Raw genomic sequence first — 27,984 nt, 5'->3', positions numbered from 1 at the left:
GGAACAAGCCACGCATGTTCCCCCAGAAGCCAGTCCTCCCAGACCATTTGCTGTACGTACCCTTTATTTGGGTTGCTCTGTGACGATAGCCCAGATATCATAATCGCAGCACGTATTGCAGCTTTGCAGCTTTCTCACGCGTACAACGAACTGAGCGAGAGGTCAGAGATGATTTGTTAAGAGCTTGCTTAACAGCATCCACACAATGGTAGCTCTTTCCTAGACGAGGGAGGGCCACGCTTAACAAGCGCGTCGATGTGCTCCTTCCCCTAAAGCTCGCAAGCCCGCATCCGAACCACCCCCGTCGTACTTACCTCCGTAGTCGGATTTGCGAACTATTTTGGGGCTCCATAGCGCAACTACGCTCGGCTTAAGGAGAACAGGAAAATCGAGCAAGACAGCAACAAATGACAAAACAAAAACATCACCGCTACAAAGTGGCAGCTATCGTATTCGCTTGTCAATACTGGACTTTGATCCGTCAGTGGAGTGGAACGTCTCCCAGCATGCACACGCTCCTTTGGACATTCCAGATCCCCAATCCCCCACGCCTGGGAGCCTCCACTCCAAGCGGCCCTCTTCCTGTCAAGTCCCCAAATCCGACTTCGTCTCGACGAACCGCGATGGTCTTGACATACGCTCAGAGCTGCAAGCATTAATGGTTTTTTATGTTTGCAATTTGGAGAATTTTTATGGCGTTTTTCTTTCCCGGGCGATATTGCAGCCTTGTCCCACAGGAAAGCGGCATCAACGCTCCAGTGCTTTCGTTGGCTGGAGCTTTGACACGACTTGACAACAGAGCAAACGCCGACAAATACCACCACAGCAAAATTCCATAAACATGGTAGACAAAAAACCTCTGTCGATCCTCAATCCAGAGCCCCGGAAGTTGCCTGGACCGGCGCTGCTTCATTTGCTTGTTTCCGGCGCTGAAGATGGCGATCGAACCGATGCGGCAGCTGCATCAGGCCACAATGTGGCCAGAGCGCAAGCCGAAGCCGTGCCGCAACCACTGGCGCTCGACTACAGGGCCCCGGATGGCACGCATGTGACGCTGTCATACCCGGAGCTGCACAAAATTGCCCTCTTTCTTGCAGTCGAAATCAGCCGTCGGCTGGATGCTGTGGCAGATGTGTCGACCAAATCTTCGCTTCCGACCACCAACGACTTCGTCGTACCGGTCTTGATTCCCCAGGCGCCGGAGCTGTATGTCTCGCTTCTGGCCATCCTCAAGTCCGGCGGTGCCTTTTGCCCGATCCAACTGGATGCACCACCAGATCGCATTCGCTTCATTTTGGACGACGTTGGAGCCGGTCTCATCCTGACGACGTCGGCCATGGCGGCCAGGCTCCCTGAGGGCATCAAGGCGTCCCTACAGGTCATGCTTGTTGATGAGCTTCACCTATTTGACAGACGATATGTCGGGCCGGAGACGTCGGAAACGCCGACGTCATCGGCTCGGACCGTTGGCCCCGATGACCTGGCCTACGTCATGTACACATCCGGCTCGACTGGCACGCCCAAAGGCGTCGGTGTCCCGCACGGCGCTGCTACTCAGAGCCTGCTCTCGCACGACCACTACGTCCCGAGTTTCCAGCGCTTTCTCCAGTTTGCGGCACCCACATTTGATGTCTCCGTCTTTGAGATTTTCTTCCCTTGGTTCCGGGGTGCGACGCTGGTCTGCTGCAGCCGGGCCGACTTGCTCGACGATCTGCCGGCTGTCATTACCTCTCTCGACGTGGATGCTTGTGAGCTAACGCCCACTGTGGCGGGAAGTCTCCTGCAGAGCCGAGCCAACGCGCCCGGTTTAAAACTACTCTTGACGATTGGCGAGATGCTGACAGAGCCCGTGATTTGCGAATTTGGTGCCGGCCCGGAGCAGACGAGCATTCTTTGGGCCATGTATGGCCCCACAGAAGCAGCCATCCACTGGTACGTTTTTGGCACCCTTTTGCTTTCGCGAAGAACAGACCATTAGACTAACACAACATGTAGTACATTACAACCGGCGCTGGATGGAACAGCTTCAGTGAAAAACATTGGGTTTCCTTTGGAAACAGTGTCGGCGTACATCTTGGCCATCCCGGATGAAGAGGGCGACGAGAGTGACAAGGACGCCTGTGGAGACCCGCGACTCGCGCAAATGGGCGAGGCCGGTGAGCTGGCCGTTGGTGGCCACCAGCTGGCCCGCGGTTACATTAACCGTCCGGAGCAGACAGCCGCTGCATTTATCGATACACAACAATATGGACGACTGTACCGCACCGGTGACAAGGCCCGGGTCACCGAACAAGGCACCCTCGAGTGCTCTGGCCGTCTGTCGGGCGGCCAGGTGAAGCTGCGTGGTCAGCGGATCGAGCTGGGCGAGGTGGAGCAAGCTGTTCTCCGCACAGACGGCTGTCGCGGGAGTGTTGCGGCTGTGATCAACGGCATTCTTGTTGCGTTTTGCGACGCGGGACCCAAGGCGTTTACTGCTACGGCATTCACTGGCTTGGAAGAAGCAATACTGGACTCGTGTCGAGCATGGTTGCCTCGGTTTATGGTCCCTGGTGATATTGTTCTCATGCCCGATTTCCCTCGCTTGCCATCGGGCAAAGTTGACCGCAAACGGCTTTCGAGTGAGTACACAGAGTTGAATACAGAGCAGGTCACCGAACCGCCACCAGAAGAGTTCGAGGACGACCTCGATTACACGCTGCACCAGGTTGCAAGATCCGTTCTGGATTCGACCATCAGAAACACAGTGCCTCTTGCTTCTGTAGGACTGGACTCTTTAAAAGCGATTCGGTTTGCTGCCACTATCCGCGGCGCTGGCTTCCCTCATGTTAGTGCGGTGGACGTTCTTGAGTCAAGGACACTGGCAGCGCTGCATTCTCGCATACGACAGTCCACACCGGAAGCGTCAGACAACATCGAAGCACAAAATCAAGATTATCTAATAGAAGCAAGTGAGCTTTTCGCCGACAATGAACTGGTCAGAAGCCACTTCAAACTGGACGATGTGGAGCGCGTGGTGGAATGTACCCCAATACAAATCGCGATGCTGGCGGAGACGCTGGCTGACCCCAGGGCGTATTGCAACTGGGTCGAGCTTGGATTCCGCGACAATACCTCCTGTGAAACGATTTTCAAGGCGTTGGATCATCAAATCAGCCAACACGAAGCGTTGAGGACAGGCTTTGCCCAGTATCACGGCCGATTCGTGCAAGTTATTCGCCGGTATGGGGCAGAAGACCAGATACGAACGATGGACCAGCTGCAACGCGACTGCCAGCTTGATACGGAAGAGAAGCTTCTGATGCCGTTTTACGTGGATATTGAAGAGGCCGATATCAACAAAGTCGGAGACATACGTGTTGTCCTTCACATGCACCACGCCATGTACGATGGCTGGTCTCTCGACCTCCTCCGCCGCAACTTGCACGCCTTCTTGCGCGGCGAGTTCATATTGTCTGCAAATCACTACTCGGCCGTTGTCCAACATAGCCGCTGCATGACGTCCGCGCAACGGGAAGCAGCCGAGCATTTCTGGGCCGAAACGCTTAACGGGTTCCAGCCGAGCGCCCTCCCGGAGCTCAACGCACGACGCGACGTTACGGGGCGAATCCTTAGCCGAGAAATATTACTGTCCTCGGTCGATGGCACGCCGGTAGACAAGGCTCACATAGATCGCGTGGCCAATGCCGTGGGATGCAGCACACAAACTCTATTCCAAGCCGCGCTGGCGTGGCTGTGGAGTGGCCTTGTCGGCTCCCCGGATGTCGTTCTAGGAACGGTCACGTCGGGTCGGACCCTCCCCGTGGACAACATTATGGATATTGTAGGTCCATGTCTACAGACTGTGCCGCTCCGAGCAGACCTCTCTCGCATGCACACAATCCGCGACCTCCTCCTGAATATCCACGCATCCAACCGCGCCCTTCTGGCGCACGCGTTCCTCCCGCTGCCAGAGATCAAGAAAATTGCCGGTACTCGTCCTGGCCAATTCCTGTACGATGTCTTGTTCGTTTATCAAGAATCAATGTACAGCAATGGAACGGAAGACGACTTGGTCCGTGAGATTGGCCACAAAGACTACCTGGAGACAAAGATGCTCTGGGAGGTGGAGCCGCAGGCGAAACACGGCCAAAGGAATGGCACATTTCGAATCAGGACAACGTTTCACGCCGACTCGTTTCCCGAAGTCCAAGTGGAAATGCTCCTGAAGCAATATGCTGCTGCTTTGGAACATATTGTTGCCAATGTGAACGACACTCTCTCCGCAGTGTACGCCGGGATTCCTGTAGCCTTACAATCCCGCCACAACCTCGACTACCGGACCTTTGACGGCCACCCAGACCTGGCCCAGCTCGTGCAAAAGTCATCAAAGAGATTCCCTACGAGGCCTGCGGTTTGTTTCGCCACATCGTTCAATGACGGAGAGAACAACGGCGAAGGCTTGATGCAATATACTACCATCACTTTTGACGAGCTCAACAGGATGGCCAATCAAATTGCACGCTGTCTTCGGAAGTCACTCGGCGCAAAACCTGGTGACGCTGTGGCAATTGTCATGGAGAAGTCGGTACTCCTGTACGCCGGCATTCTGGGCATACTCAAAGCCGGGTGTGCGTACCTACCTCTTCTACCAACGACACCGTTGACTAGAATACACACCATTCTCGAACAGGCCGGTGTTAGGTGTATTCTTTCTGATACGAGAACTACAAACGATCTCTCGAGTCTTAATATTTGTCCCGTACTGGACTTGCAAATCGCTGACCTGAGACTGTATCCTGATGAAGACTTGGAAGGAGACGAAGCTATACCGGCTGACCCAGCGCGGATCGCCAACATTGTCTACACTTCGGGCAGCACGGGCGTGCCCAAAGGTGTCTGCGTCACCCAACTCAACATCTGCAGTAACCTCGATGTCCTGTCACGTATCTACCCCATCTCCCAGAAAAATGGTGGACGACTTTTGCAGTCATGCTCGCAAGCATTTGATGTATCCGTATTTGAAATTTTCTTTAGCTGGGTGTATGGCCTGTGCCTCTGTTCGGCCACGAACGATGTGCTGTTTGAAGACCTGGAGCGCACTATACGCCTCTTTGGCATCACGCACCTGAGCATGACCCCGACTGTGGCTGCACTGGTCAACCCTCAGAATACACCGAGTGTTGAGTTTCTCGTCACAGCTGGGGAGCCGTTGACAGAAAAGGTGGCCAACATGTGGTCGAAGCAGCTGTTCCAGGGTAAGATACTGTGCCTCCTTCAACTTGCAACGGTGTGATACTAACGAAACAGGGTATGGACCTTCCGAGACGACAAACATCTGCACTGTGAAGAAGATGGCCCTTGGTGATACCATCCGCCACCTCGGATTTGCTTTTGAGAATACGTCGACAGTCGTGCTTCGCATGGGCGACGCAAGTGGACAGACAGTACCTTTTGGGGCTGTTGGCGAATTCTGCTTTGGCGGCGATCAGGTCGTTGCTGGCTACCTGGGACTGCCATCATTAACGGCAGAAAAGTTCATTCAACATCCCGTTTATGGCCGGCTCTATCGCTCTGGTGACATTGGCCGCATGCTACCCGACGGTTCGCTAATGATCACGGGTCGCGTTGATGACCAGATCAAGCTACGAGGCCAACGCATCGAGCTCAACGAAATCAACGCCGTTCTTTGCGCATCTCCACTTGTGGCCAAGGCGGTGACCGTTGTCGCCCGCAAAGAAGACTCGCCGGAGTCCAGCTCTGACCAGCTAGTCGCCTTTTACATGCCCTCGTCAACGTCGTCAAATCGCATATTTTGTGTTTTTGATTCACATCAAGACTTGGCTGCTTCTCTTTTCCTCGAGCTGCAATCTCGGCTGCCAGTTTATATGGTACCGACATTCTTGATCCCAATAACAAACATGCCCCTGACACCAGCTGGGAAAGTGAACAAAGCTTTGCTGCTGAACACCTTCCGCAGCCTCTCTCAAGATCAACTGTCCGCCTTTACAAACAATTTTACCACAGCTGAAGACGATGACGCCGCACAGTGGACGGATATTGAGGTGCAGATCTCTGTTATTATTGCTGATGTTTTCAGGTCTGATGCGCAGAGTATCCGCCGCTGGACGCCGCTGGCCAGCGTAGGCCTTGACTCGTTATCTGCCATCCATGTTTCTCGGCGGCTCAACCAGACGTTTCCAGAGTGCCGCCTTGCCATCTCGGATATTCTACGGAACATGTCCATTGCACAGCTGGCACAGTTGATTGCCGAGAAGTCGGCAACGACATCATTTACCTCTGGCATTGCGTCAACCGTTTCACTGGACGTGTTTTCATCAGATTTTCTGTCAAACTTGCAGTCGAACCTTGAGGAAAGACGCTTGTCTTCAACCAAACCAGCCACGCCGTGCTTACCACTGCAAGAAGCGATGCTGGTCTCGCCGACACGGGGCAAGACTTATGTCAATCGCATGCTCTTCCGCCTCGTAGAGAATGTGGATGTCATACAAGAGGCGTGGATGGAAGTCTGTGCTCGCCAAGATATTCTGCGCACATGCTTTGTGACATCCGATCACGTCTTGTACCCCATTGCGCAGGTTGTCCTGGACACCTATACGGCTCCCTGGCTGGATCTGGCTACATCTGCTATGGACACTCTTGACACCCTCGTTGAGCAGCACGCACAATCACTCCCCTATCCAGTCGACTCGTTCCAGCCCCCAGTTTCTTTTGCAGCAATCAGGGACAGAGACACTCAGTATCTGTCCTTTGTCTGCCACCACGCAGTCTACGACGGAGAAGCCATGGGCCGTCTTTTATGGGAAGTCGAACAGGTTGTCCTCAGCATGAGCGGACAGGAAAAGTCATCGGTAATACTGAATACGGCGCCGAATTTCAGCATGTTCCTTCAGCAAGCGTTGAACCTTCCGTCGTCCACAGACCAATTCTGGAGCGACCATCTTGCTGGGTACAAACCGACTCTGCTACTTGCAAACAGGCCGGCCGCACCTGACAAGGGTAGCGGAATCCTGGAGCAGGCTCTCGACATGCCTCTATCGGCCATCCAGGATCAAGTAAAGCGCCTGGGCTACTCCTTGTTGACGGCCTGTCAGGCAGCGTGGACAGGTACTATGGCCATTCTTATGCAGACGGATGACGTCTGTTTTGGCAACGTCTACAACGGCCGCTCTGTGCCAGCTGAGAATGTGGACAGTTTAGTTGCCCCATGCTTCAACACGCTTCCTGTCCGTGCCAACATTTCCGTATTACAGTCCAACCGCGATCTGTTGTCCTACTTTCAAACCCTGAACCCGGACCTGCTCCTGCATCAGTTTACGCCTCTAAGGCAGATCCAAAGGCAACACGGTAACGGTCGTCGTCTTTTTGACAGCTTGCTTCTGCTTCAGCAACCATCACGGCCACTCAACAATGATATTTGGACCCTGGAGCGGGACGACGGTGAGATGGATGTGAGTTGGCTGTGTGCAGAAAAGAGTCTCTCGCTTAGCATTTACTAACCACAACAGCTCCCAATGGTCTTTGAGCTTACGCCGGCCTATGACGAAGACAAGTTACGAGGTCGGCTTCACTTTGACAAGTAAGTTTAAGCATCCTAAGGTCTTTCCGCAGATTGGAATGTCTAACAATGTATGTACGTCAACTACAGAAATATTGTTACGCCGGAAGCAGCGTCAGTTGTTGTCGACCTGTTTGGCACTGTCATGACGACTCTCGTACAGTTCTCGTCGTCGCGCATCCCAAGTCGCACAGAGCTACCTCAGTCTTTGCAGGACAAACTTGACAATCTGCACTTGAACGTGGAATCGTTCGGGAAAGAAGCCGAAGACAGCGGGTCGGACGCCGTTCTTGTCCACGAAACCGATGAGATTTGGACTACGACCGAGTCGGTCATTCGTACAGTATTGTCCCGGCTCGCCGCTGTGCCTGCAGACAACATTCGGCGCGACACGACAATTTACCGCCTTGGCCTCGATAGTGTCCGCGCCGTGCAAGTAGCATCTGAACTCCGAAAACAAGGACTCCAGGTCTCGGCCGTGGATGTCATGGAGCACCCGAGCGCTGCAACCCTGGCCGCTGCAACCCTGGCAGCATCACTCTCACCACCACTCTCACCACCACTCGTCCAAGTTACAGGAGCCACCACGACCTCCAACAACTCCGAGTTCCGCACGCCAGACACATCTTCCGCGACACACACTCTACCAAGTTCATCTCTTTCCGTTGCATCTCCCGGGCCCCTCGAACTACAGACAATAGACTTTAACACATTTCGTGCGGCTTCTCGCCCTGTGCTTGATAAACATGGGTTCTACCTTGAGCATGAAATTGAGACTGTCTTGCCTTGTACTCCCTTGCAAACGGGGCTGCTCACAGAGTTCGTTCGGTCAAAGGGAAAACACTACTTCAATTTCATCACCTTCGAGCAGAAACGAGGGGACGAAATCCCGAGACTCGATGGAGCTATGTGGCAAAAGGCGTGGAGGCAAGTTGCATGTTCGACCCCTATGCTGCGGACAGGCTTCGTAAGCATGGATGGTGCAGCGGACAGTGACAGCGACAGCAACAGCGATGATGCATTTGACGCCCTGTCTCCGTTTGCCATGGTCCAGATCTCTCTAGAGTCAATGGAGCACCATGCCCGCGTTCTTCTCGTCAATGACGGCCACGATTTTGATCTCAAAAAATGGAAACGCGAGGCAACGGTGGAAACTCTCACGAACCTCCAGCTTCCACCATGGCAAGTGGCTATTGTCGACGGCCGTGTAGGAGACATTGTGACCTGCCACCTGGCCATCCATCACGCACTGTACGATGCCGCAAGTCTGCGGGTTCTTCTGGACGACGTGACCGCTTTTATACAGGCTGGACACGACGTAAAGCGGAAGGAAACCCCATCAACAGAGCTGGTCGTCTCTGATATTCTCCACCAAGTCGCTTCCTTGACCGGTTCTTCATCACCCGTAGCCGACCTCTGGAGAGAAAAGAGTGGTCAAACTGTTGTCAATACTTTCCCTCTACTGACTCCACTCAACGAGTCCCAAGGATATGCTGTTCTGTCTCGGCCATCGTCGCGCTTACTTGACGAGCTACAGACGGCCGTGCGAAGTGCTGGATTCACCATGCACGCTGTCCTCCAGGCGGCATGGACGCGCATCCTGTCGTCTTACGTGGGCGATGCATCGGTCGTTTTCGGTGCTGTTCTCTCGGGCCGCAGCTCCGAGGCGACTGAGCGTGCGGATTTCCCGTGCATTTCCACGTTGCCGGTCGTCGCCCAGAACAAGTCAAGCAATAGAGCGCTGGTTGAGCAGTTGATGCATGCAAACATTCTACTTCACAAGTCGCAACACGTCCCGCTTCGCCAGATTCAGAGATGGCTGGGTCAGCCTGATACCCGGCTGTTCGATACACTTCTCGTCTACCAGACCGCCGAGCGTGGCTCAAGCTCTGATAACTGCCCTTGGACTATTTCAGACGAGGAGGCCATTGTTGACTATCCAATCTCTATCGAGGCCATTGCAGAGGCATCCGATCGACCGCTGCTGTACCAGATCACGTTTGATACCAGCGTCCTACCACGCGAGCATGCGACCATCCTTCTCAATCAGCTTGACGCTATCGTCAACCACCTTGCGACCCATCCTGACGGCGACGAAGACGACTTTGTGGAACTGAACCCTGAACTCTACAGTGTGCTGCCTCCAACCGTGCGGGAGCTTCAGTCGGATGTGAAGCTGCTGCATGAGTTTGTTGAACGGCAGGCTGAGCTAAGGCCAACAAAAGTCGCTCTGCAATTCGTTACGGCCTTCGACGAGAGCAGAGGCGGCGTTCCGGTTAGCAAAGAATGGTCTTTCGACGACCTGAACACTCGCGGTAACCAGGTCGCCGGTCTGGTGTCTCAGCATGCAGAGCCCGGATCAATTGTGGCCATCTGCTTTGATAAGTGCCCCGAAGCCTTCGTTGCCATGTTGGGTATCCTCAAAGCCGGATGTGCTTATCTGGCTCTGGATCCTGGCGCACCATCATCGCGCAAAGAATTTATTCTCCAGGACGCGGGAGCACCGCTCCTTCTCACGGATGTGACCAGAGCTGCAGCGACAGTCTCGGATGGTGGCTTGTCTGACATCACACCGGCCGTCACGATACTTGACATTGATATGGCCTCTCTGGATACTGCCAGCGATTGCGTGGCTTTGTCAAGTGTCCGCCGCGCACCTGAGCCAAGCGACGTGTGCTACTGTCTCTACACATCAGGCACCACGGGCACTCCCAAAGGCTGCGCCATCACACACGAGAATGCAGTGCAGTGCATGCTGGCCTTCCAAGAGCTATTCCGGAACCACTACGATGCCGAAACATCCCGATGGCTGCAGTTTGCCTCTTTCCACTTTGACGTCGCTGTCCTGGAACAATACTGGACGTGGTCTGTAGGCATGACGTTGGTCGGAGCTCCGCGTGATTTAATTTTGGAAGACCTGGCCGGCACGATCTCGCGGCTCGACATCACCCACATTGACCTGACCCCAAGTCTGGGCCGCCTGCTCGACCCCAACGATGTTCCCAGTCTATGCCGCGGCGTCTTCATCACCGGCGGCGAGCCACTCAAACAGGAAATGCTCGACCCATGGGGCCCTACCGGCGCCGTTCACAACTTTTATGGCCCGACCGAGGCCACCATCGGCGTCACGTCGTATCCGCAGGTCCCACGAAACGGGCGCGCGTCCAACATTGGTAGACAATTTCCCAATGTCGGTACCCTTGTCTTCCGCCCTGGAACACAGACGCCCATTTTGCGAGGCGGTGTTGGCGAGCTCTGCGTGTCTGGGACATTGGTCGGTCAAGGTTACCTGAATCGCGCCGAATTTACCAATGAGCGCTTCCCAACCCTGGATGGCGATGGAACTCGCTACCGCCAAGACCATGGCGACCGTATTTACCGCACGGGCGATCTTGTCAGGATGATGCATGATGGCTGTTTTGATTTCCTAGGCCGTGCTGACGACCAAATTAAGCTTCGTGGGCAACGACTTGAAATTGGTGAAATCAACCACGCCATCCGCCTCGGCCTCGGGGCCAGCGTTGGTGATGTTGCCACGCAGGTGATCCGCGACGAAGACAACAAGAAGGATTTTTTGGTGTCTTTTGTTGTCGTTGACCATGCGGACGGACACAGTTCAGCATCCGACAGTGCTATTCTCTCCCGACAAGTCCAGGCAGCCTGTCGAGAGCGGCTCCCAGGCTACATGGTGCCAACCTACGTGGTTCCGCTGGCCGCAATCCCGCTGTCGGCCAACAACAAAGCAGATGGCAAAGAGCTGAAGCGTTTCTTTAACAGTCTGTCACCAGACGAGCGAATGCACACGACAGGCGCTGCAACAAGCGACGTGGCAGCGCCGACGACGGCGTCAACCGCTGCTCTCCCCGCCCCGCTTTCTGAACATCCGAGCGGCAAGATCGTTGTCCAAGTTCTGCACAAGTTGGGCCTACTTGACCCCAATCACCACACCCTCGCCCAACACACGAGCATTTTCGAACTCGGCATCGACTCTATCTCTGTGCTACGCTTTTCTCGCGCACTCAGACGGGCAGGTGTGTCTTCCGCCACACCGTCAGCCATCCTTGCGCACCCCAATATGGGTGATCTTATCGCTGCGCTGCACGATGCACAGACGAAGCAATCTACAACGATCGGCTCAGTGCTCGAGGCCCGGCTACTGGTTGATGCTTGCCAGCACCGCAAACGCGCACAGGTGGCCCAATCCCTCGGCGTCGCCTCAGACCAGATCGAGTACATTGCACCCTGCTCGGCTTTGCAGCAGGGCATCCTCTCTCGAGCCCGCTCTGGACCGGAACACCGAGACACGTACTTTAATACGTTCCACTTTGAGCTCGACAGTACCGTCTCCGTTGAGAGACTGCAGAAAGCATGGGCCACGGTCACTGCCAGAAATTCTATCCTGCGGACGCGTTTTGTCGCTACAAGGGATGGCATTGTCCAAGCTGCTCTGAAACCCGATGCCGTCACCCTTCCCTGGATGCAGCTGAATTTGGGCGACAATGCAGACGTAGCCTTGGCATTGCAAGAGAAGTACATAGACTGGGTCGATTCCTGCCGAGGCAACGACATTACCAACCCAATACAGCATTTGTCGTTCGCATATCGTGGAGCAAACACTCATGTTCTGCATATCTTTCACGGCCTCTATGATGCGACAAGTCTCGGTCTCGTCCTCAGTCAGGTTGCAACCGCGTACAAAGCTGAACCGAACCGCTTGCCATCATCGTCAGCGCCAACTTTCCTACATGCTCTGGTGCATGGACCGCTCCGGAACCACAGCAGGAGCCGTCCATTCTGGGAGAGACACCTGAAGGATCGTGGCCATTTCCAGCCCCTTCAGCCTCTAGTTGTTTCGAAGTGCGCTACCCGCGAAGACATTGGCGTTGAGTGCACCCTGTCCTTTGCCGATGTGGAACACATGCGCGTTCGTCTTGGTGTGACACACGCAGCACTCGTCCAGGCTCTGTGGTTGTCTGTTCTGTACAAGAATATATGCAGCCGTGCCAGCAACGGCGTGGCCCTTGGCCTCGTCCTCTCCGGTCGAACTATGGATGACCTAGACGGCGCCGAAGGTGTTGTAGGGCCCTTGTTCAACACCTTGCCGTTCTTTGCGCCGGTCGCCGAGCTCGAATCGTCTTTTGCGGCACTGGCCCAGGCGTGTCACGCGTACAACGTAGCTACGCTACCCTTTCAGCATACACCGTTACGAGACATTCAAAAGTGGTGCTCGGCCGGACAGCCGCTCTTTGACATCCTCTTCTCATTCCAGTTTGGAGATGAGTCCTTCGCCGGCACGTCGTCAGCCACCTCAGACTTGTGGACGCAATCTGAACCGGCCGTACATGCCGACTATCCACTTGCTCTGGAGGCGGTTTTGATGTCAACCCCGTCGTCGCCTACCCTCCGCCTGGTCCTTGTTGCGATGTCCGGCATTGCAGACAAGACAGTTCTCAACCATGTGCTCGATGAGTTTGAATCTGCCTTGGAAGCTGTTGCAAAAGACCCGTTCTCATCAGTTATAGGGACCAACAATGGCATAGTGCATGTCATGGACAACATCACACCCAATCCAACCCCCGAGCCAGTAACAAGTGATGCTTTCACCGCCAATTTGAGCAAAGAAACAACCTCTGCTCCATTTGTCTGGAGGGATACGGCTGCAACACTGCGGCGGACAATCGCTTCTCTTGCTGGCGTGCAAGCGGACACGATCAACGAGAATACCACTCTCCTGGAACTGGGTCTTGACAGTGTTGATACGATCAAGCTGTCAGCTCGCCTCCGCACAGCCGGTGTCCGTTTGACCAACAGCCAACTTGTCCGTGGACAATCGATTCTGACCTTTTTGGGCATGATTGAAGTCGCAAACAATGAAGAAAGGGCCCCAAATGGGGATGTATCGGCCTCGAAATCCTCTGGTGACACTACTATTGCATCCACATCAGAAGCGCTCCGCAGCTACTTCAACTCGAACGGTCGTGATCTCTCCAACGTCTCCCATCTCTTGCCTCCAACACCCCTGCAGGAGGCCATGGTGGCCGACATGATTCAATCAAACTTTGCACTCTACTTCAACAATGACATCTTGGAGATTACCCCAGGTGTAGATATCGCGCGCCTCAAAGCCGTGTGGGCATTTGTCGTTGCCAAACAAGCTATCCTGCGCACGGTCTTTTTCAACATTGACAGTCCTGATTTTGCCATTGCCTACAGTCAGGCTGTGAAGAAGTCCATTGAGTTCATAGAAGAGTGCAGTGTTGTGAGCACAGCGGAGCTGGTCGCCGTCGCCGACAAGGTTAGGAGACAGGCCATTCACGGAGAAGGAGAGTCGGGGCTTTTCCAGCTTACATTTGTCCACACAAGCGACACCAGACGCTGGTATCTCGTTCTGTCGATTGCTCACGCTCTTTACGACGGACGGTCCCTGGACCGCCTCCACCGCACAGTCGAGGCTACTTACCACCACTCCGACAACGCTGCACCTGTTTCACCTGCTGAGGATCCGGCTTACATTGGTCAGCTCGGTCTCATCCTGCAGTCGTCGGCAGCACAGGCAGACGCTTTCTGGCTCGGCTTCCTCGAAGGCGCCCAACCTACCTACGTACCACGACAGAATACGATGTCAATCTTCGACGTGCAGGCGCCAGAAAAAACCGTCGTCCGCCTTGAGTCCACATCCTCTGTGTCCGTCGCCGATCTGCAGGCCTTTGGCAGACAGCAGGCCACGAGTGTTCAAGTGATCGGCCAAGCATGTTGGGCCGCCGTGCTCGCATCCCTGACGGGCTCGCTGGACCTCTTGTTTGGTGTTGTTCTGTCTGGTCGCGCTGCAGACGAGGACGACGCTACCGTTTTCCCGACAATGAACACCGTACCAGTCCGTGTTGTCTTACACGGAACACCATCTGAGCTCCTCCAGTACATGCAGTCCAATATGGGCAGCATTGGCGAGCACCAGTACTATCCCCTTCGCAAGGCGCAGCGGGCCGTTAAAAGAGAGGCAGGCAGCGACAGCTCGTCAGCGTCAGGCATCTTCAATACTCTCTTTGTCCTCCAAAAGCGTGGAAACAAGGAACTACAGGATACAGAGAAGCCGGTCATCATGAAGTCGATTGGAGGTGCATCCGACGTAGAGTATCCTATCTGTGTTGAGATGGAGCTGGTTCACGACGACTCGGGGAAGGATACAGTGGTGTGGCGGACGGCCTGCGATACAGCCTATGTGTCTCGCCATGGTGCCGTTCGACTACTCCACCAGCTCGACGTCGCGCTTCGCTTCATGGTCCATTCTTCTGCGGCCTCTAGTACGACCAGTATTCTCGCGTTCGATGACAACGGCGTCTCCATTTGCGGCCTCCCACCTTTTAAGCCAAAGGTGTCGAGACAAGCAGAAGAAAAGCTTAATATGGACCCTCCAACCGCAGAAGCCTCGCAGAAAGACTCTGGTGAGTGGACAGAAGCCGAAATGGCCATTCGCGAGGTGCTGTCGGCTGTGTCTGGCACACCCGAGAGCGCCATCCAACGGACGGGCCAGACGCTCTACCATCTCGGTCTCGACTCCATCAGCACAATCAAAGTGAGCTCCTTGCTCAAGAAGACAAAGGGCATTGTGTTGGGCGTGCGTGCATTGCTGGCAGCTGGTTCTATACAAGAAATGGCCGCCATGGCCACGGCCGGCAAGGAGGACATGCAGAATACGTCTTTTGTTAGTCAAACTTTGTCGACTTCAATTCTTTTGACGGCGCATATCGAACAAAATCTACGCGCGGGAGGCATGTCTCCGGCCGATGTCGAGACAGTCTTGCCTGCCACGCCAATGCAAGTGCACATGATCAGTGTCTGGCAGAACACGGGTGGCGACGTCTTCTTCCCTGCATTCTGCTACCGCCTCCAAGCGAACGAGACATCCACCATTATTAGTCTTTATCATATCCATAGTGCATGGGCAGAGTTAGTAGCGGAACTCCCAATTCTGCGCTCCATCTTCATGACCGCCGCTGTCGATGCGCCTGTTCCGTTGTTGCAGGCTGTCATTCGGAACAAGATGCACAAGATACCGCCTTCTCTGGACGAAAGCAAGGTGGTTCATTCGTGGCCCACGCTTGGAGACACATCAGCTCAGCCGTTGTTTGCCATTCTATCGGTCGCCCGGGAGGTCGATGCCGGCCATGTCTCCTTCCTCTTGACGCTCCGCATCCATCATGCTCTTTATGATGCTGTAAGTCTCGAGACGATGCTCGGGCGCTTCCAAGAGCTGCTTGTCTCCCCACTAAAAGGAAAAGCCAAGGCCACATCGACAGCCTGGGAGCAATCGCTCTCTCGTCAACTCTCCACGGCGACCACCGAGAGCAACAAAGCATATTGGTCGAAATACTTTGCCGGAGCGAACCTACGATCCTCTGTTGATATCCCCGGAAAAGTGCAGAAACGTGGCCGTGCCTCATTCTACCGCCGTTCCGCGCTCGACAATGTTGCACCACTAAAAGACATGGCAGCCAAACTCGGCGTCGGTCTTCAGAGCCTCGTGTTTGCCGTGTATGCGAAGATGTTGTCCACAGAGAATGCCAGCCAAGACGACGTCGTCTTTGGTGTCTACCTGGCAAACCGGATCAACAGCGGCGATGATGACAAACTGGCGGCGTATCCCACGCTCTGTCTTGTGCCGCTGCTCGTGCGGTCACCATCCACGCGCAGTGTGGCCGACATGGCTGCCCAGATCCAGGCTGATCTTCATGCACTGGCCGCACCGCCTTCGCCGACGGCAGCAGCGCCGCTCACAGCAAGCCTCTGGGAGATTCAACAGTGGACGGGTGTCGCCGTAGAATCGTTTGTCAACTTTTTGCTCCCAGACGATCTGGGCACCGTGGGTGCGTCGTCTGGCATCTCGTTGGAGCTTGTCGAAATGCCAGACAAGGCATCCCCGCCACCATCGCCCAGTGCTTACCCGTCTCTCCACGGCAACCGCGTCCGGGAGGCCTACAAGGACGCCATCGATGTGGAAATGGCGGTCCGCAACGACACACTGGACATTGGTGCCTTTGGCTCGGCGAGCCGTCTTGGTGATGACGGCGGTGCCGAGAAGACAGTGCAAGCGATTGTTAGTGCTCTCCTGGCGGAGCTTTCGGACAGGGAGTAAATGTTGTGGTGGGATTGAGGAAAGGTGTCTTTTGTGAGAGAAAGGTGCAAAATACGAGCAGTTTGGTTTTCATAGCGGCGTAAAGGCGCATGCGCTGCGGGAAGGGTTGTGTTTGTACTCGGTTTATTTTGTTTCTATTTATTTGTACATTTTTACAGCATCAGTTGTTCGACATTGTTTTGCAAGCTACACCCGCTCACTGCTCTCACCAGAACTAGGTCCATGCCTCCCACCGCGTGCTGCTTTCCGCATGTCTGCAAGAAACAGGGCGTCGCTTCCACTTCCACTTGAGGCGATGCGGGTCCTGCTGCTGGTGCCGGTGAGACGTGTCATTTGGTTCGGATGGGCCAGCAAAAAGACAATCATGACGGCCAGCATCAGCAGGCCGTCAAAGACGTAGAGGAACACCTCGTGGCGCAGGATGTACCCGTCGTTGCCCATGAGGTATTCAATCACGCGGAAGACGGAGCGGACGAAAATGAGGGCCGAGGCCACGTACAGCGCCGTCATCTGGCGTTGCCAGACGGGGAGTCCAGGGCTACTGCTGCTGCTGTGGCCGCGGCGGAGGAAGCGCACGTGGAACACGGCCGCCACAGCTACAAAGACGCCGAAAAAGACGAGCTGGACAAAGAGGCCGGCAATGATGATGCGCTCGCCGGTGTGGAGGGCCGCGAGCGTGCCGGCGGCCTGGTAGCCGCCACCGCCGGCCTGCAGCAAGAAGGAGAGCACATCGCCGCAGACAAAGACCTTGGTCAGCCAGCGCGGGGGCACGAGGGCGCAGGATTCGCCGTGGACGTGCACGACGATGCGGCCGAGGACAATGTAGATGGAGGCGGCAAACAACGCGGGGGCGACGAGGAGCAGGATCGACTGCACGATGTAGGGGCCGAGCGCCCACAGGTCGCGGGACGAGAGGATGCGGCCGATGTAGCCAACGATTTCGACTGCCATGTTAGAAACGACGGACGACGGAAGACGAACGCGGAAGTGGCTGAAAGGGACGAGGCGAGCTGGTTGGACGTACAGATGCCTCCGAGGCAAAACGGGATGAAATACCACGTCCGGCGGCGCACCGCAATGGCCACGTGAAGCACGGTGAGGACACCAAAGAGACCGACAGCGACCCCGGCCGCCGCAATGCTGGGATAGTAGCGGTAGGTGACCCAGGCATTGGGGTCATCCATGGATGGATGGACGTTGGACGACATGGCGACAACGAACAGACCGATGCAGTGTGTTTGGTGAATACGAATGATGTGAGAGCATCGTCTTGTTGTTTACTTGTCTGGAAACGGGCTGGCGACGTCTTTTATTGTTGGCGCCGGAACGGGGCTTCGGGACCGGGCGTATTGGACCGTATTGCTGTCCGGCGGTGCTCCGTCGAATACGGCCGTATTCCGCCGTATAATACCGTATTCACCGTATTCGACCGTACTCGTGGCCGTATTGGGCCTTGTTCTCGACCGTATTAATTAAGCTTTAAAGGACCCGCGTTTGGGCGCTAAGCTTTGGGGCTGAGCAGGGGTCCCACATACGGAGAACGCACTGTAATGATGTTGTCGCCGCCTGGAAGACATTCCAGCGTACGCTGACTTTGATGGGCCCAGATACTCCATTGACAAACGTCTCGCCGTATTCGTTTGCACAACGACAGACACGGGAGAATGAGAGAATGAGCCAAACAAGTCCCGATTGCTCGTCGTCGTCTCTGCAGCGGCAAGATGACATCAGCAGAGCGGCCCAGCATGTCGACCATTGGCGGACGAAGAGCACATACAAAATCCCGCCGGGGATGTCTCAACTGCAAAAGACGCCATGCAAAGGTACAAAACGACGATGGCGAGTGAGAGTCGCAAGCGCCTGGTATACTAATGTCTGACTGCAGTGCGACGAGAAACGCCCGACATGCATGCGGTGCCATCGCCTGGGCGACGCGTGCATGTGGCCGACGGTGGCATCGCGCCCGCGCGCATCGCCAACTGGAGCGTCGTCGTCCAAGGCATCGACGCCCGAGACGCGGCGGCCGTCGGCAGCAGATGACCTCATGTCGGCCCTGTCGAGTCTGTACCACGGGCCAGAGGGCGCAGGACATCGAGGGGCGGGACCGGCCTCGGGGCAGGTCGCTGAGGTGACTGCTCAAGCGGCAAGTCAAGCGACAACATCGGCGACACCACCGGCCTTGCCGTTCGAGTTTGATGTCATGGACCTGCGCCTGCTGCACCACTACACGATGCACGTCCACGCGACGCTGGACCCGACAGCCGAGCCCGTCCAGCAGCGCATTTGGCAGGACACGGTGCTGCGCCTAGGCTTCGACCATCCGTTTCTGCTGCGCGGCATCCTGGCCCTGTCGGCACTGCATCTGCTGCTGGAGGCACGCGGCGCGCCCGAAACGGACCGGCGCGGCGACAAGCGAGATCTGACGGCCCTGAAACTGCGGGCGGCGTGCCACGTGGACGCCGCGCTGACAATGTTCCGCCAACGACTCGGCCAGGACGGTCAGCTGCAGCTCCAGCCGGCCGTGCCAGGGAGCACAGGCACCACAGGCACCACAGGCACCACAGGCACCACAGGACCGGTGGACGGCGACGATGACGCCCCGAGTGCCGTGTTTGTATTTGCCTGTCTGCTGGTCGTACACAGTTTTGCTCACGCGAAGCTGCTGGGGACGGTCAAGATGCCGTTGCGAGCTGGCAACGACAGAGACGCCGTTGTCGATGTCGATGTCGATGTCGATCCGCTCCGTGGCGACAACCCAGGCGACTTCGACGACCCCGACGACCCTGACGACCCAATTAGCGCCCTTGTGGCGTCCTTTCGGCTCATCCGCGGCGTCAACACGCTACTGCAGCCGCACTTTTTGCGCATCCTGGCAAGCGAGGTCGCGCCGCTCATAGCCAACGCCATGCCGTCATCTTCGTCCTCGTCCGGTCTGACTGGATCCGTCCACCGGGACGTGCCAGCGTTGGTGCAGCTGCACCAGTGGATCTCGCGCCCAGCAGACGGCGACGCGGATGACAACGACACGTCGTCTGACGCCCACGCCGACGCCCACGCCGACGCCCACGCCGTTGACGAACTGCACCGCATCGCAACGACCGTCGACGTCCACGCCCGCGCGGGCCATCGCGGCCAAGCGTCCCTGCTCGCCCTGATGCTCGTCTGGCCGGCGGCCGTCTCCGACGTCTTTATCGACCACGTCGCTCGCCGCCGGCCCCGGAGTCTGATTGTGCTCGCCCACTTTGCCACCCTCTTCCAAACTGGCACCCTCGCCACCTGCTGGTGGATCACGGGCTGGGGCCGCGCCGTCGTCGAGGCCGTCGAAGCCGAAGTGGGCCGGGCCGGGCAGGGGCAAGGAAATGTGCATGACGAGAGCAGCAACAGCCTGCTCGCGTGGCTCGCGTGGCCCAAAGCCGAGATTTTCAGAGAGACAAGCGGGAGGTGAAGCGAATATATTACAGACTGGTATATCTATGGTAAAAAAAAAAGGAAAGAAAACAGGCTAAATGTGGTACGAAAGAGATGCAGAAGTACAAGAGAGAGAGAGGAGACAGAGACGGCCATTACTCTGCAGGCACCGCATAGAGCGGCCGCATGTTGCCCAGGCGGTCGCAGGGGCCAAACTTCCACCAGTCGGTGTGGAACCAATACTGCACATAGCGGAACATTTGGACGACGATCCAGGGCATGGGCGGGAAGGCCGCCCAGCGGCCGTCCTCAAAGTGGACGTCGAGGCAGGTAAAGACGAAAATGATGCCGGTGGTGGCGCCGGCGCTGGCAATGGCCTGCTTGCCGAGCTTGGCGCACTCGGCCGGGTAGTCCTTGAAGCGCTCGGCGCCGTACTTGCGGAGGCCCATGAGCGTCGTGATTTCCTCCGTCAGGTGCTGGATGAAGACGCCGCCAAAGGCGTCGATGATGGCCCGCAGCGCATTGCCATCGTACGGTTCTTTGCCGGCCGCGACGGCATGGACATAGGCCGTGTACTTTTCGAGGCCGTCGTGGAACTCGTGGTGCTGCGCGACGTTGGTGGCCATGAGCCCCGGCTCGCCGGCCATCTTCTCGACGATGGGGAAGAACTGGGTCTCCTCTTCGTGGTGGTGGATGTGCACCATCTTGGCCCAGAGCGCGGCGTAGTTGGCAAACGCCTTGACTTCCTGGGGCTTGACGTGCGGCGCCTGCAAGTAGATGGCGTTGATGCCGCGGATGAAGCAGTTGTGGATGGCCGTCATCTCGACCGCCGAGTTGTCAAAGATGTCATTCTGTGTCGTTAGCAGCCGCAGTCCGCAGTCGCAGTCCATGCAGAGGACAGGACCGTGTGCACCGACAGTGTGCACCCACCTTTGTATTGATGCCCTCCGGCCGCGGGTCCGGGATGAGCTGAAACGGGTGGTCGGCGTAAACGGGAGCCATGGCGGGAGTTGGTGAAAGGAGCGTGAAACGAAGAATAGACCGAAACGACTGAAAAGACGACACGACAACCGTACAAGACGATGGTGACGGCAGACGTTGATTGCACAATACGGCGCAGAGCAATTCAACGTTTCTGAAGCGTCATCCATTCTTATTTATGGCATCGGCTTCGCCGTACTCATCGTAAAAGGACTGCAGAGACAACAAGGCAGCTCCCCAGAGCTGACAACGCAGCTTACGACTTACACGCGACAGGGTACAGAATACAGTTGTCGAATAATACAGAGACTCGTACCCTGCTGAGCCCTGGTCTTCTTCTTTGTTCCACTTTTTGACATGGGCATCCATCGGCCCCTGGCTCCATTCTCACTCTCACGTTGACAGCCCTCCAATTATACGGCGGTAGTGCTGACATCACGTTGCCAAATGAAGGCCTCGACTGGACAGAGGTCGCGTTCTTTGTAAAGTACGAAATACTTCGTATCGTACTTTGTTTACTTTGTACTCGGTCGGTATCCTACTTGGCTCAACCCCTGATGCAGTCCTCAGCCTTACATTATATGCCAGCAGCTGGTCCCTGCGTCCTGTCTGGTCCCTCTGGTCGCAAAGGATTCCGGCCGACGATGCAAATCGGGCGTTGTGCGGCGACCGCAGCGGCCAGGCTGCGGTAGGGACTGTGGTTCGCGCCGGCGTAAGCGGCGACTCCCGCTGTGCCGTTTTCAGAAGGTTCTATAGAGTAATCACGGCAGACAGACCACCCTCAGTTGGACAACAACCTTTGCCTTTGCCTGCTGTTGGCCTCCTCTCGCGCTATCGCGTCCCTTGTTATGTTATGTTCCGTATTTCAATGACCAGCGCTGACCATTTATTGTCCAATCTGCCCTCGACAACATACCGTCAGCACACCTCGCGATCTCATCGTCTCTCGCCGCACTCAAGGCCATTTTGGCCACGTTGCGTTGCACCAATCACCAGGACACAATTTCAGGCTGACATGGCGTTACGAAACAATGGCTGGGGCCTTAAGCAGGTAGACGGATGGACCGCCGGCCAGGCGTCTGGTAGGGCGGATCCCAGTGGTGAGAAGTAGACGAAATGAACAATGCGTATGAAGGGATGTACGTCGTAAGAAGAAGAGAAGAGCGGAAGACGAGTCTCGACAAAAAAAAATAATGACAGTCACAAACTACATGTACCTCGCCGCACACCAAAAATAAACAACAGTAGAAACAAGGTTCTGGCCCTGGCCAGAGCATGGGATGATGGTAGAGCCGCTCATGGCCGCTGGACGAGAGCCATGCCATTGGAACGAGTGAGATTTTAGTGCGGCTGTGGGCTGTGCTTGCGGGGCAGGCAAGGCGCGGCTGCAGATACTAGAGTTACGAGGTTATTTCTTGACTGCGAAAAAAGATTTTAAAAAAAGAGCCCCTGACCAAAGCGCGGAACAAAACCGTCGTGTCAAAATGGTACGAAGCAAGATACGCAGTATACGGCCCGTTGCAGTCATGTTGTTTATGTGTTGTTACTTTGGCGTAGTGAATATGCCAAATTTGCTGAAATAGTTGTGCTGCGTGACATATATTCAGTTGTGGTGCTATTTGTATTTCCAAAGGAATTACTATCAACGCAGCCGTATTGGGCTCTCTCTCTCACAGCTCGTCCATTGGGCAGTCGTGCTTCTCTGTTTGGAGGCTGCTGCGTCAGCTTTGTCAAAAGATTCGTCAGTCTTTCTCACACTGCTTTGGGACGTCGTATGTCTTGAACGGTTGTGCCAAGGGTCTAGAAGAAATAAGAAGGTGGAGGCGAAGAATCTGTCCAGCGTCAGCCGCAGGTCATGTCATCTTTTCTGACAAAAAACATGTGACGATGAACGAGGCCAGAGGCAGGATACCGACGTCGACGTCGACGTCGCCATGACCATATCGCCCGGGAGAGGGAGCTTCCGCTGGAGAGAGTCGTCTCGCATCTCGCTCCTATTGCGAGGACGGTGGAAAAGGAGCCATCCAAGGAGGTTTGCCTATATGCCGATACAGAGTCAAGCCCATCGTCGCGTCCTCTCCCAAGTGACAAAGGCGGGAGAATTCTTCAAACACGTCGATGCAAGGCTGTGCAAAACACCGTGCATGAATGTCGTGTCTCGATGGCATGACAATCCATCACAAGAGCACAAGAGCACAACAGCACAAAAGCACAACAGCACAACAGCAACAAACACCACGTCACGGCCCATCTCGATCGATGCTTGATGTCGTCAGACAGTCGGGGGAGAGAAGAAAGCATAAACAGTTTGCCTTGGCTGGGCCGAATGCTGAAACGAAAAGAGATTCGGCCGGTCGACGTTTTTTTTGCTCGATGGCGACTGAAAAATCCAGATTCCCATCCCCATGCGGCCTCGTCATCTGCGACCGGCTAAAATGTAGCATGTTCGAAGACGATGTTGCCAACCAAACAAAACCGCCACAGTGAGCGGGCGTCGTCATTCTATTTTTTGCAGAGGTGAAAAAGGAAGACGACGATCAGACGGCAGGTCTCTGAATGCCATCGCGAAACAAAATACCAGAAAGTGGGAGACTGGATGGAGCCGCTATCGTGACAGGAGAGCACAATAAACGATAGACACCTGTCGTCGAGTGCGTCGCGAAAAGGTAAAATCAAGCCAGACAATGAAAAGCAAAAATAAAATAAAATAAAATGATCATAGAAAGGAACACAAATAAACTTTAAATTCAACAAGACACGCTACATGCATTCGACAACGTAAATCTCCCTTAAGAACAGTTCCAGACGTCTGGGTTGCTCCGTCGTCACCTTCACTGTCGGCTCCGTCGATCAAACCGGGACATCCTTGATCGAGCCCTTCTTCCATCTTCTCGCCACTGCACCAAAACGTACTCATCAAAGTATCAATACAATCGAAATCAAGCGCAAGGAGCCCAAGGAGCCCCTGCCGTCTGGCTGGTCGGCTGGTCCACGACGTCGGATGGCATGTTGTGCATGGGGAGGAGGGGACGGACTTGAAATAAAGTCGTCACTGTGCCTCTCAAAAAGGAACCGAAAAGAAAAGAAACCAACACGTTCGACCTGATCCTCCACCTTGCAGCCTTGCATCTCCAGACCAAACTTTGTCACAAAGCGGTGCTTCATTTGATCAAACTACAGCGTTGAACATCCCCAACTCTATTTTAACCTCCGTCTCTCTTCCTCGGCACAGCATGGCCAGCACACTCCTTGCCCTGCTGGCCACGGCGGCCGCGGTGTCGGCGCAGGGGGGCGCCAACCAGGCGCCGGCCACAAACTGTGCCGCCCTCAAAGCACCCACCGTCGGCAATGCCACCGTTGTCTCGCTCCAAGCGGCGACCCGCAATGCCGTCCCCGTGCGCGCCACCAACGGCACCCGTCTGACCGTGTCGCTGTGCGACGTCAACGTCACCCTGACGCACGGCAACACGCGCGACCGCGTGCGCGTGCAGGTGTGGCTGCCGTTGGGCGAGGGCAGCGATGGTGCCGCGTCCGCGTCCGCGTGGAACGGCCGTTTCCAGGCCACCGGCGGCAGCGGCTTCCAGGCCGGCCTGTTTGACGCCGCCCTGGGCCCGGCCGTGGCCGACGGCTACGCCGCCGCGTCGACCGATGCCGGCGTGGGCACGATGGGCAGCTTCCCCGTGCAGGCCAACACCACGTCGGCCCTCACGCAGCAGCTCTTCACCAACTTCGCCAGCCTGTCCGTGCACGAGATGGCCGTCGTGGGCAAGGCCCTCGTCGAGCAGCTGTACGGCAAGCCCGCCGCCCACTCGTACTTTACCGGCTGCTCCACCGGTGGCCGCCAGGGGTACATGGAGGCCCAGCGGTACCCGGCCGACTTTGACGGCATCCTGGCGGCGTCGCCCGCCATCAACTGGGACCGCCTGCTGGCCGCCATGCTGTGGCCGTTTTCCGCCCTGCAGCAGCAGTTCCCGCTCCAGCCGGACGGCTCCGGCACCGAGGTGCCGCCGTGTGTGCTGGATGCCTTCCAGGGCGGCGTGGTGAGCGCCTGCGACGCGCTGGACGGCGTGACCGACGGCATCGTGACGCAGCCGGGCGCCTGCAAGTTCGACCCGACCACGCTCGTCGGCAAGGCGGTCGCCTGCTCGTCGGCACAAGGTGGTGGCGGCGGCGGTGGCGGCGGCCAGCGCGGCCAGAACGGCAGCGCGACGTCCGTCACAATCACAAATGCCCATGCCGCCGTCTTCTCCAAGATCCTCGCCGGCCCAGCGTCGCCCGACGGCAAGGCCCTGTGGTACGGCCTGCTGCCGGGCGCCTCGCCCACCACGCTCGCGTCCACCACGCAAAACGGCACCGCCCCTTTTTCGCTCGCTGCCACCTGGCTCAACAACTTTGTGCTCGCCCTCAACGACCCCCGGAGCAACTTTTCGTCGTTTGGGGCCTCGATGCCGGCGGCCCGCAATCGCCTCGCCAAAAAGAGCGCCGACACCACTGCCGTTGCCAATGTCCAGGCTTACACCAACATCTTCCAGCAGTCCCAGTCCCTGTTTGACGTCCAGATCGGCACCGACAACCCGGACCTGCGCGCCTTCCAGGCCGCCGGCGGCAAGCTGCTGTCGTGGCACGGCCTGGCCGATCAGCTCGTGTTCCCCAACGGCACCCTCGACTACCTGCAGCGCACCATCGACCTGCTCGATGCGAACGCGGTGGACTCGTTTTACCGCGTGTTTGTCGCGCCCGGTGTGCAGCATTGCGGCGGCGGACCGGGTGCCGCGCCTTCGGATCCCTTGGCGTCGCTCGTGCAGTGGGTCGAGAACAACAAGGCACCGGACACCTTGCCAGCCAGGAAGGCGGCGGCTGCAGCTTCCAACAGCACCGTCGCCGCCAACAGCACCTCGGCTGCCATCACCCGCAACCTGTGCCGGTACCCGCAGATGATGGTTTATGGCGGCAGCGGCGACGGCAGCCAGGCCGACAACTGGAAGTGTGTCGCTGGGCCGAATCAGCAAGTCATTGCACAGAAGACGGCCTCCCAGACAACGCCGCTGCTGGCCGTATCAAGCGGGGTCTCCAATGCCGTGTCCTTGAAGGCAGGCGTGGCTTTCGTCATCCTCGTGCAAGTACTGTCGGCTGTCTTGTAGCCTTTTTCCTTTATGTGCCTTTTCGAGCTTTTTGTGTTGTGTTTGTTCTGCTTGTCCTGGATGACGGCTGTTTTTGTCCTTTGTCCTTTTTGTATACCAATAATGGAAGGCCCTGTTTCCCTTTTGAAGAAGTTTTTTCTGTTTGTAGCGTCTGCTTTCAGTCCCGCATCTGGCGCACGTTCAAATTGACACGCTTGTTGCGCATCCAGCCGCGCCACGCCTCGTATCGCTCGTCCGCGTGCTCGCCAGCCGGCCACGCGGCCAGCTCGTCGGGGCACGTGCCCTTGAGAACCTTCGGCACGCCGTGCCATGCAAACCGTGCGTGGCCCGACATGTAGACCGCGTCGCCCGACCGTATCCGGATGAGCACGTACGGCTCCTTGTCCGTGCCCTGCTCGGCCGGGCCGCGTTTACCCTCTTCGAATTCGGCCGTCGGTGCCGCCATGAACAGCGCGTCGCAGCCCATGCTCAGGCTGATCAGGCCCTTGTCGGTTTCTTCCGAAACATCCCGGTGGATCATCATCGTGTCGCCCGGCGTGTAAAAGTTGACAATCGCTGCCTGCGCGTCGGTCTCGGGGAACAGGCCCGCCAGCAGCTCGATCAGGTCTGGCGGAAAGCTGGGCACCTGCTCCAGGTCGTCTCCGCCCGCCTTCTCTGGGTACACCCGGTTGGTCCAGTCGTACTGTCCGCCCAGCGTCACCCAGTGCAGCCGCTTGTCCAGCACCTGCTGGATCGACAGCGGCCGGTGCACCGACGGGTCTTTGGGTGGGAACGTGCCCGGTCCCTGCAAAACATCGATGCTGTGTGCGTTGGCCGGTGGTGAGTATGTGAAAAAGGACGCCCCGTCCGCCGGGTAGGGCAGCTCGTAGTGGAGGTGCATGTTGGTCTGGTGGCGCTGGTCGGCGAGGTCGCGGTGCACCATGCGGTCCAGCAGGCGTTTCTGCACGCGCAGGGGCACGAGCTTCGGAACAATCAGGAGGCCGGGGAGGAGAGGGTGGGCGTACACAGGATAGTCGGCATTGGATTCTCCGTTCTTGCCGTCCTCCTCTTCCTCGTCCTCCAGGTCGCCGTCGACGGGACTCTTGTCGGCCAGAAACGCAGCAAAGGCTGCCTTGATACGTGTGGCCGGGAGCGTGCTCACCGGACGGAAGGACGGCCGGCCACCCTGTGCCCCTTCATCCCCAGCCGGAATCTCGTCAATGTCCTTGCTCGCCTCGATGGCGGCGACCGTCGACTTGGCGTACATCTTCCATTTGCTGCGCAGGTACTCGGACGGCTGCTCGTGCGCGTCCAACGAGGTAATGTCGATGGTCATAACGGGTAGGCAGGAGGCATCGTCGAGGGAAGGGATCGTCTCTGTGGTTGTGGGGGTCGAAATGCTCACAACTAATGTGTGTTGGTGGTCGCCTGATTTTTGTGATTGTGACTTTTCGTTGCATGATTTAATTCCTATTTAATGCCGCTCTCGACCGCCGCCGGTCGTAGTTGCCCCGCCATTCATTTGCGAGGGGCGCTGGTGGCATGATAAGATAAGAAAAAGCCTAATAAAGAGAGTGCCACACCAAAAACGCGCTCCCGACGTGTCGGGCCAGGGCCAGATCCCTCCAATTCTCATTCGTTACAGCGCTTCATGCCCCTTTTTCCCCGCCACAGAATGCCGCTAAAACCGACCGCTGAACTGCTGTGCCACCCAGCACCGCCATGCAAGGGAGTAAATAAATAAATAAACAACACTGCAAAAATAGTACACCATAATTTGGCAGCCA

The 27,984-nt window shown here is 56.6% G+C and overlaps 7 protein-coding genes across 7 annotated transcripts; 3 read left to right on the top strand and 4 right to left on the bottom strand.

The window, feature by feature from the left end:
• Positions 1-841: 841 nt before the first annotated feature.
• SPSK_01356 (non-ribosomal peptide synthase) lies at positions 842-16,688 on the top strand (the record flags this gene model as incomplete). Its single annotated transcript, XM_016728271.1, has 5 exons — positions 842-1,932; positions 1,996-5,234; positions 5,287-7,448; positions 7,506-7,576; positions 7,646-16,688. The coding sequence occupies 5 exons, from the start codon at positions 842-844 to the stop codon at positions 16,686-16,688; spliced, it is 15,606 nt and encodes a 5,201-aa protein (XP_016589580.1).
• A 186-nt stretch (positions 16,689-16,874) lies between these two features.
• SPSK_10420 (RTA1 like protein) lies at positions 16,875-17,896 on the bottom strand (the record flags this gene model as incomplete). Its single annotated transcript, XM_016736841.1, has 2 exons — positions 16,875-17,632; positions 17,713-17,896. The coding sequence occupies 2 exons, from the start codon at positions 17,894-17,896 to the stop codon at positions 16,875-16,877; spliced, it is 942 nt and encodes a 313-aa protein (XP_016589579.1).
• A 513-nt stretch (positions 17,897-18,409) lies between these two features.
• SPSK_01636 (uncharacterized protein) lies at positions 18,410-20,133 on the top strand (the record flags this gene model as incomplete). The annotated part of the gene is made up of 2 exons (XM_016728544.1): positions 18,410-18,511; positions 18,574-20,133. 2 exons carry the CDS (start codon positions 18,410-18,412, stop codon positions 20,131-20,133), a joined length of 1,662 nt encoding a protein of 553 aa, XP_016589578.1.
• Positions 20,134-20,251: 118 nt separating this feature from the next.
• SPSK_01902 (uncharacterized protein) lies at positions 20,252-21,098 on the bottom strand (the record flags this gene model as incomplete). Its single annotated transcript, XM_016728801.1, has 2 exons — positions 20,252-20,947; positions 21,027-21,098. 2 exons carry the CDS (start codon positions 21,096-21,098, stop codon positions 20,252-20,254), a joined length of 768 nt encoding a protein of 255 aa, XP_016589577.1.
• Positions 21,099-21,654: 556 nt separating this feature from the next.
• On the bottom strand, positions 21,655-22,042 carry SPSK_02038 (uncharacterized protein; the record flags this gene model as incomplete). The annotated part of the gene is made up of 2 exons (XM_016728935.1): positions 21,655-21,827; positions 21,994-22,042. The coding sequence occupies 2 exons, from the start codon at positions 22,040-22,042 to the stop codon at positions 21,655-21,657; spliced, it is 222 nt and encodes a 73-aa protein (XP_016589576.1).
• A 2,268-nt stretch (positions 22,043-24,310) lies between these two features.
• Positions 24,311-26,218, top strand: SPSK_01569 (feruloyl esterase; the record flags this gene model as incomplete). The annotated part of the gene is made up of 1 exon (XM_016728478.1): positions 24,311-26,218. One exon carries the CDS (start codon positions 24,311-24,313, stop codon positions 26,216-26,218), a length of 1,908 nt encoding a protein of 635 aa, XP_016589575.1.
• A 157-nt stretch (positions 26,219-26,375) lies between these two features.
• Positions 26,376-27,533, bottom strand: SPSK_01802 (oxidoreductase, 2OG-Fe(II) oxygenase family; the record flags this gene model as incomplete). Its single annotated transcript, XM_016728704.1, has 1 exon — positions 26,376-27,533. One exon carries the CDS (start codon positions 27,531-27,533, stop codon positions 26,376-26,378), a length of 1,158 nt encoding a protein of 385 aa, XP_016589574.1.
• Between the last annotated feature and the right edge of the window lie 451 nt (positions 27,534-27,984).

The sequence above is a fragment of the Sporothrix schenckii genome (assembly GCF_000961545.1).
Source record: "Sporothrix schenckii 1099-18 chromosome Unknown Cont42, whole genome shotgun sequence".
NCBI lineage: Eukaryota > Fungi > Ascomycota > Sordariomycetes > Ophiostomatales > Ophiostomataceae > Sporothrix > Sporothrix schenckii.
Note: the sequence above shows the minus strand (reverse complement) of the source record. Positions and strands in the feature narration are given on the sequence as shown.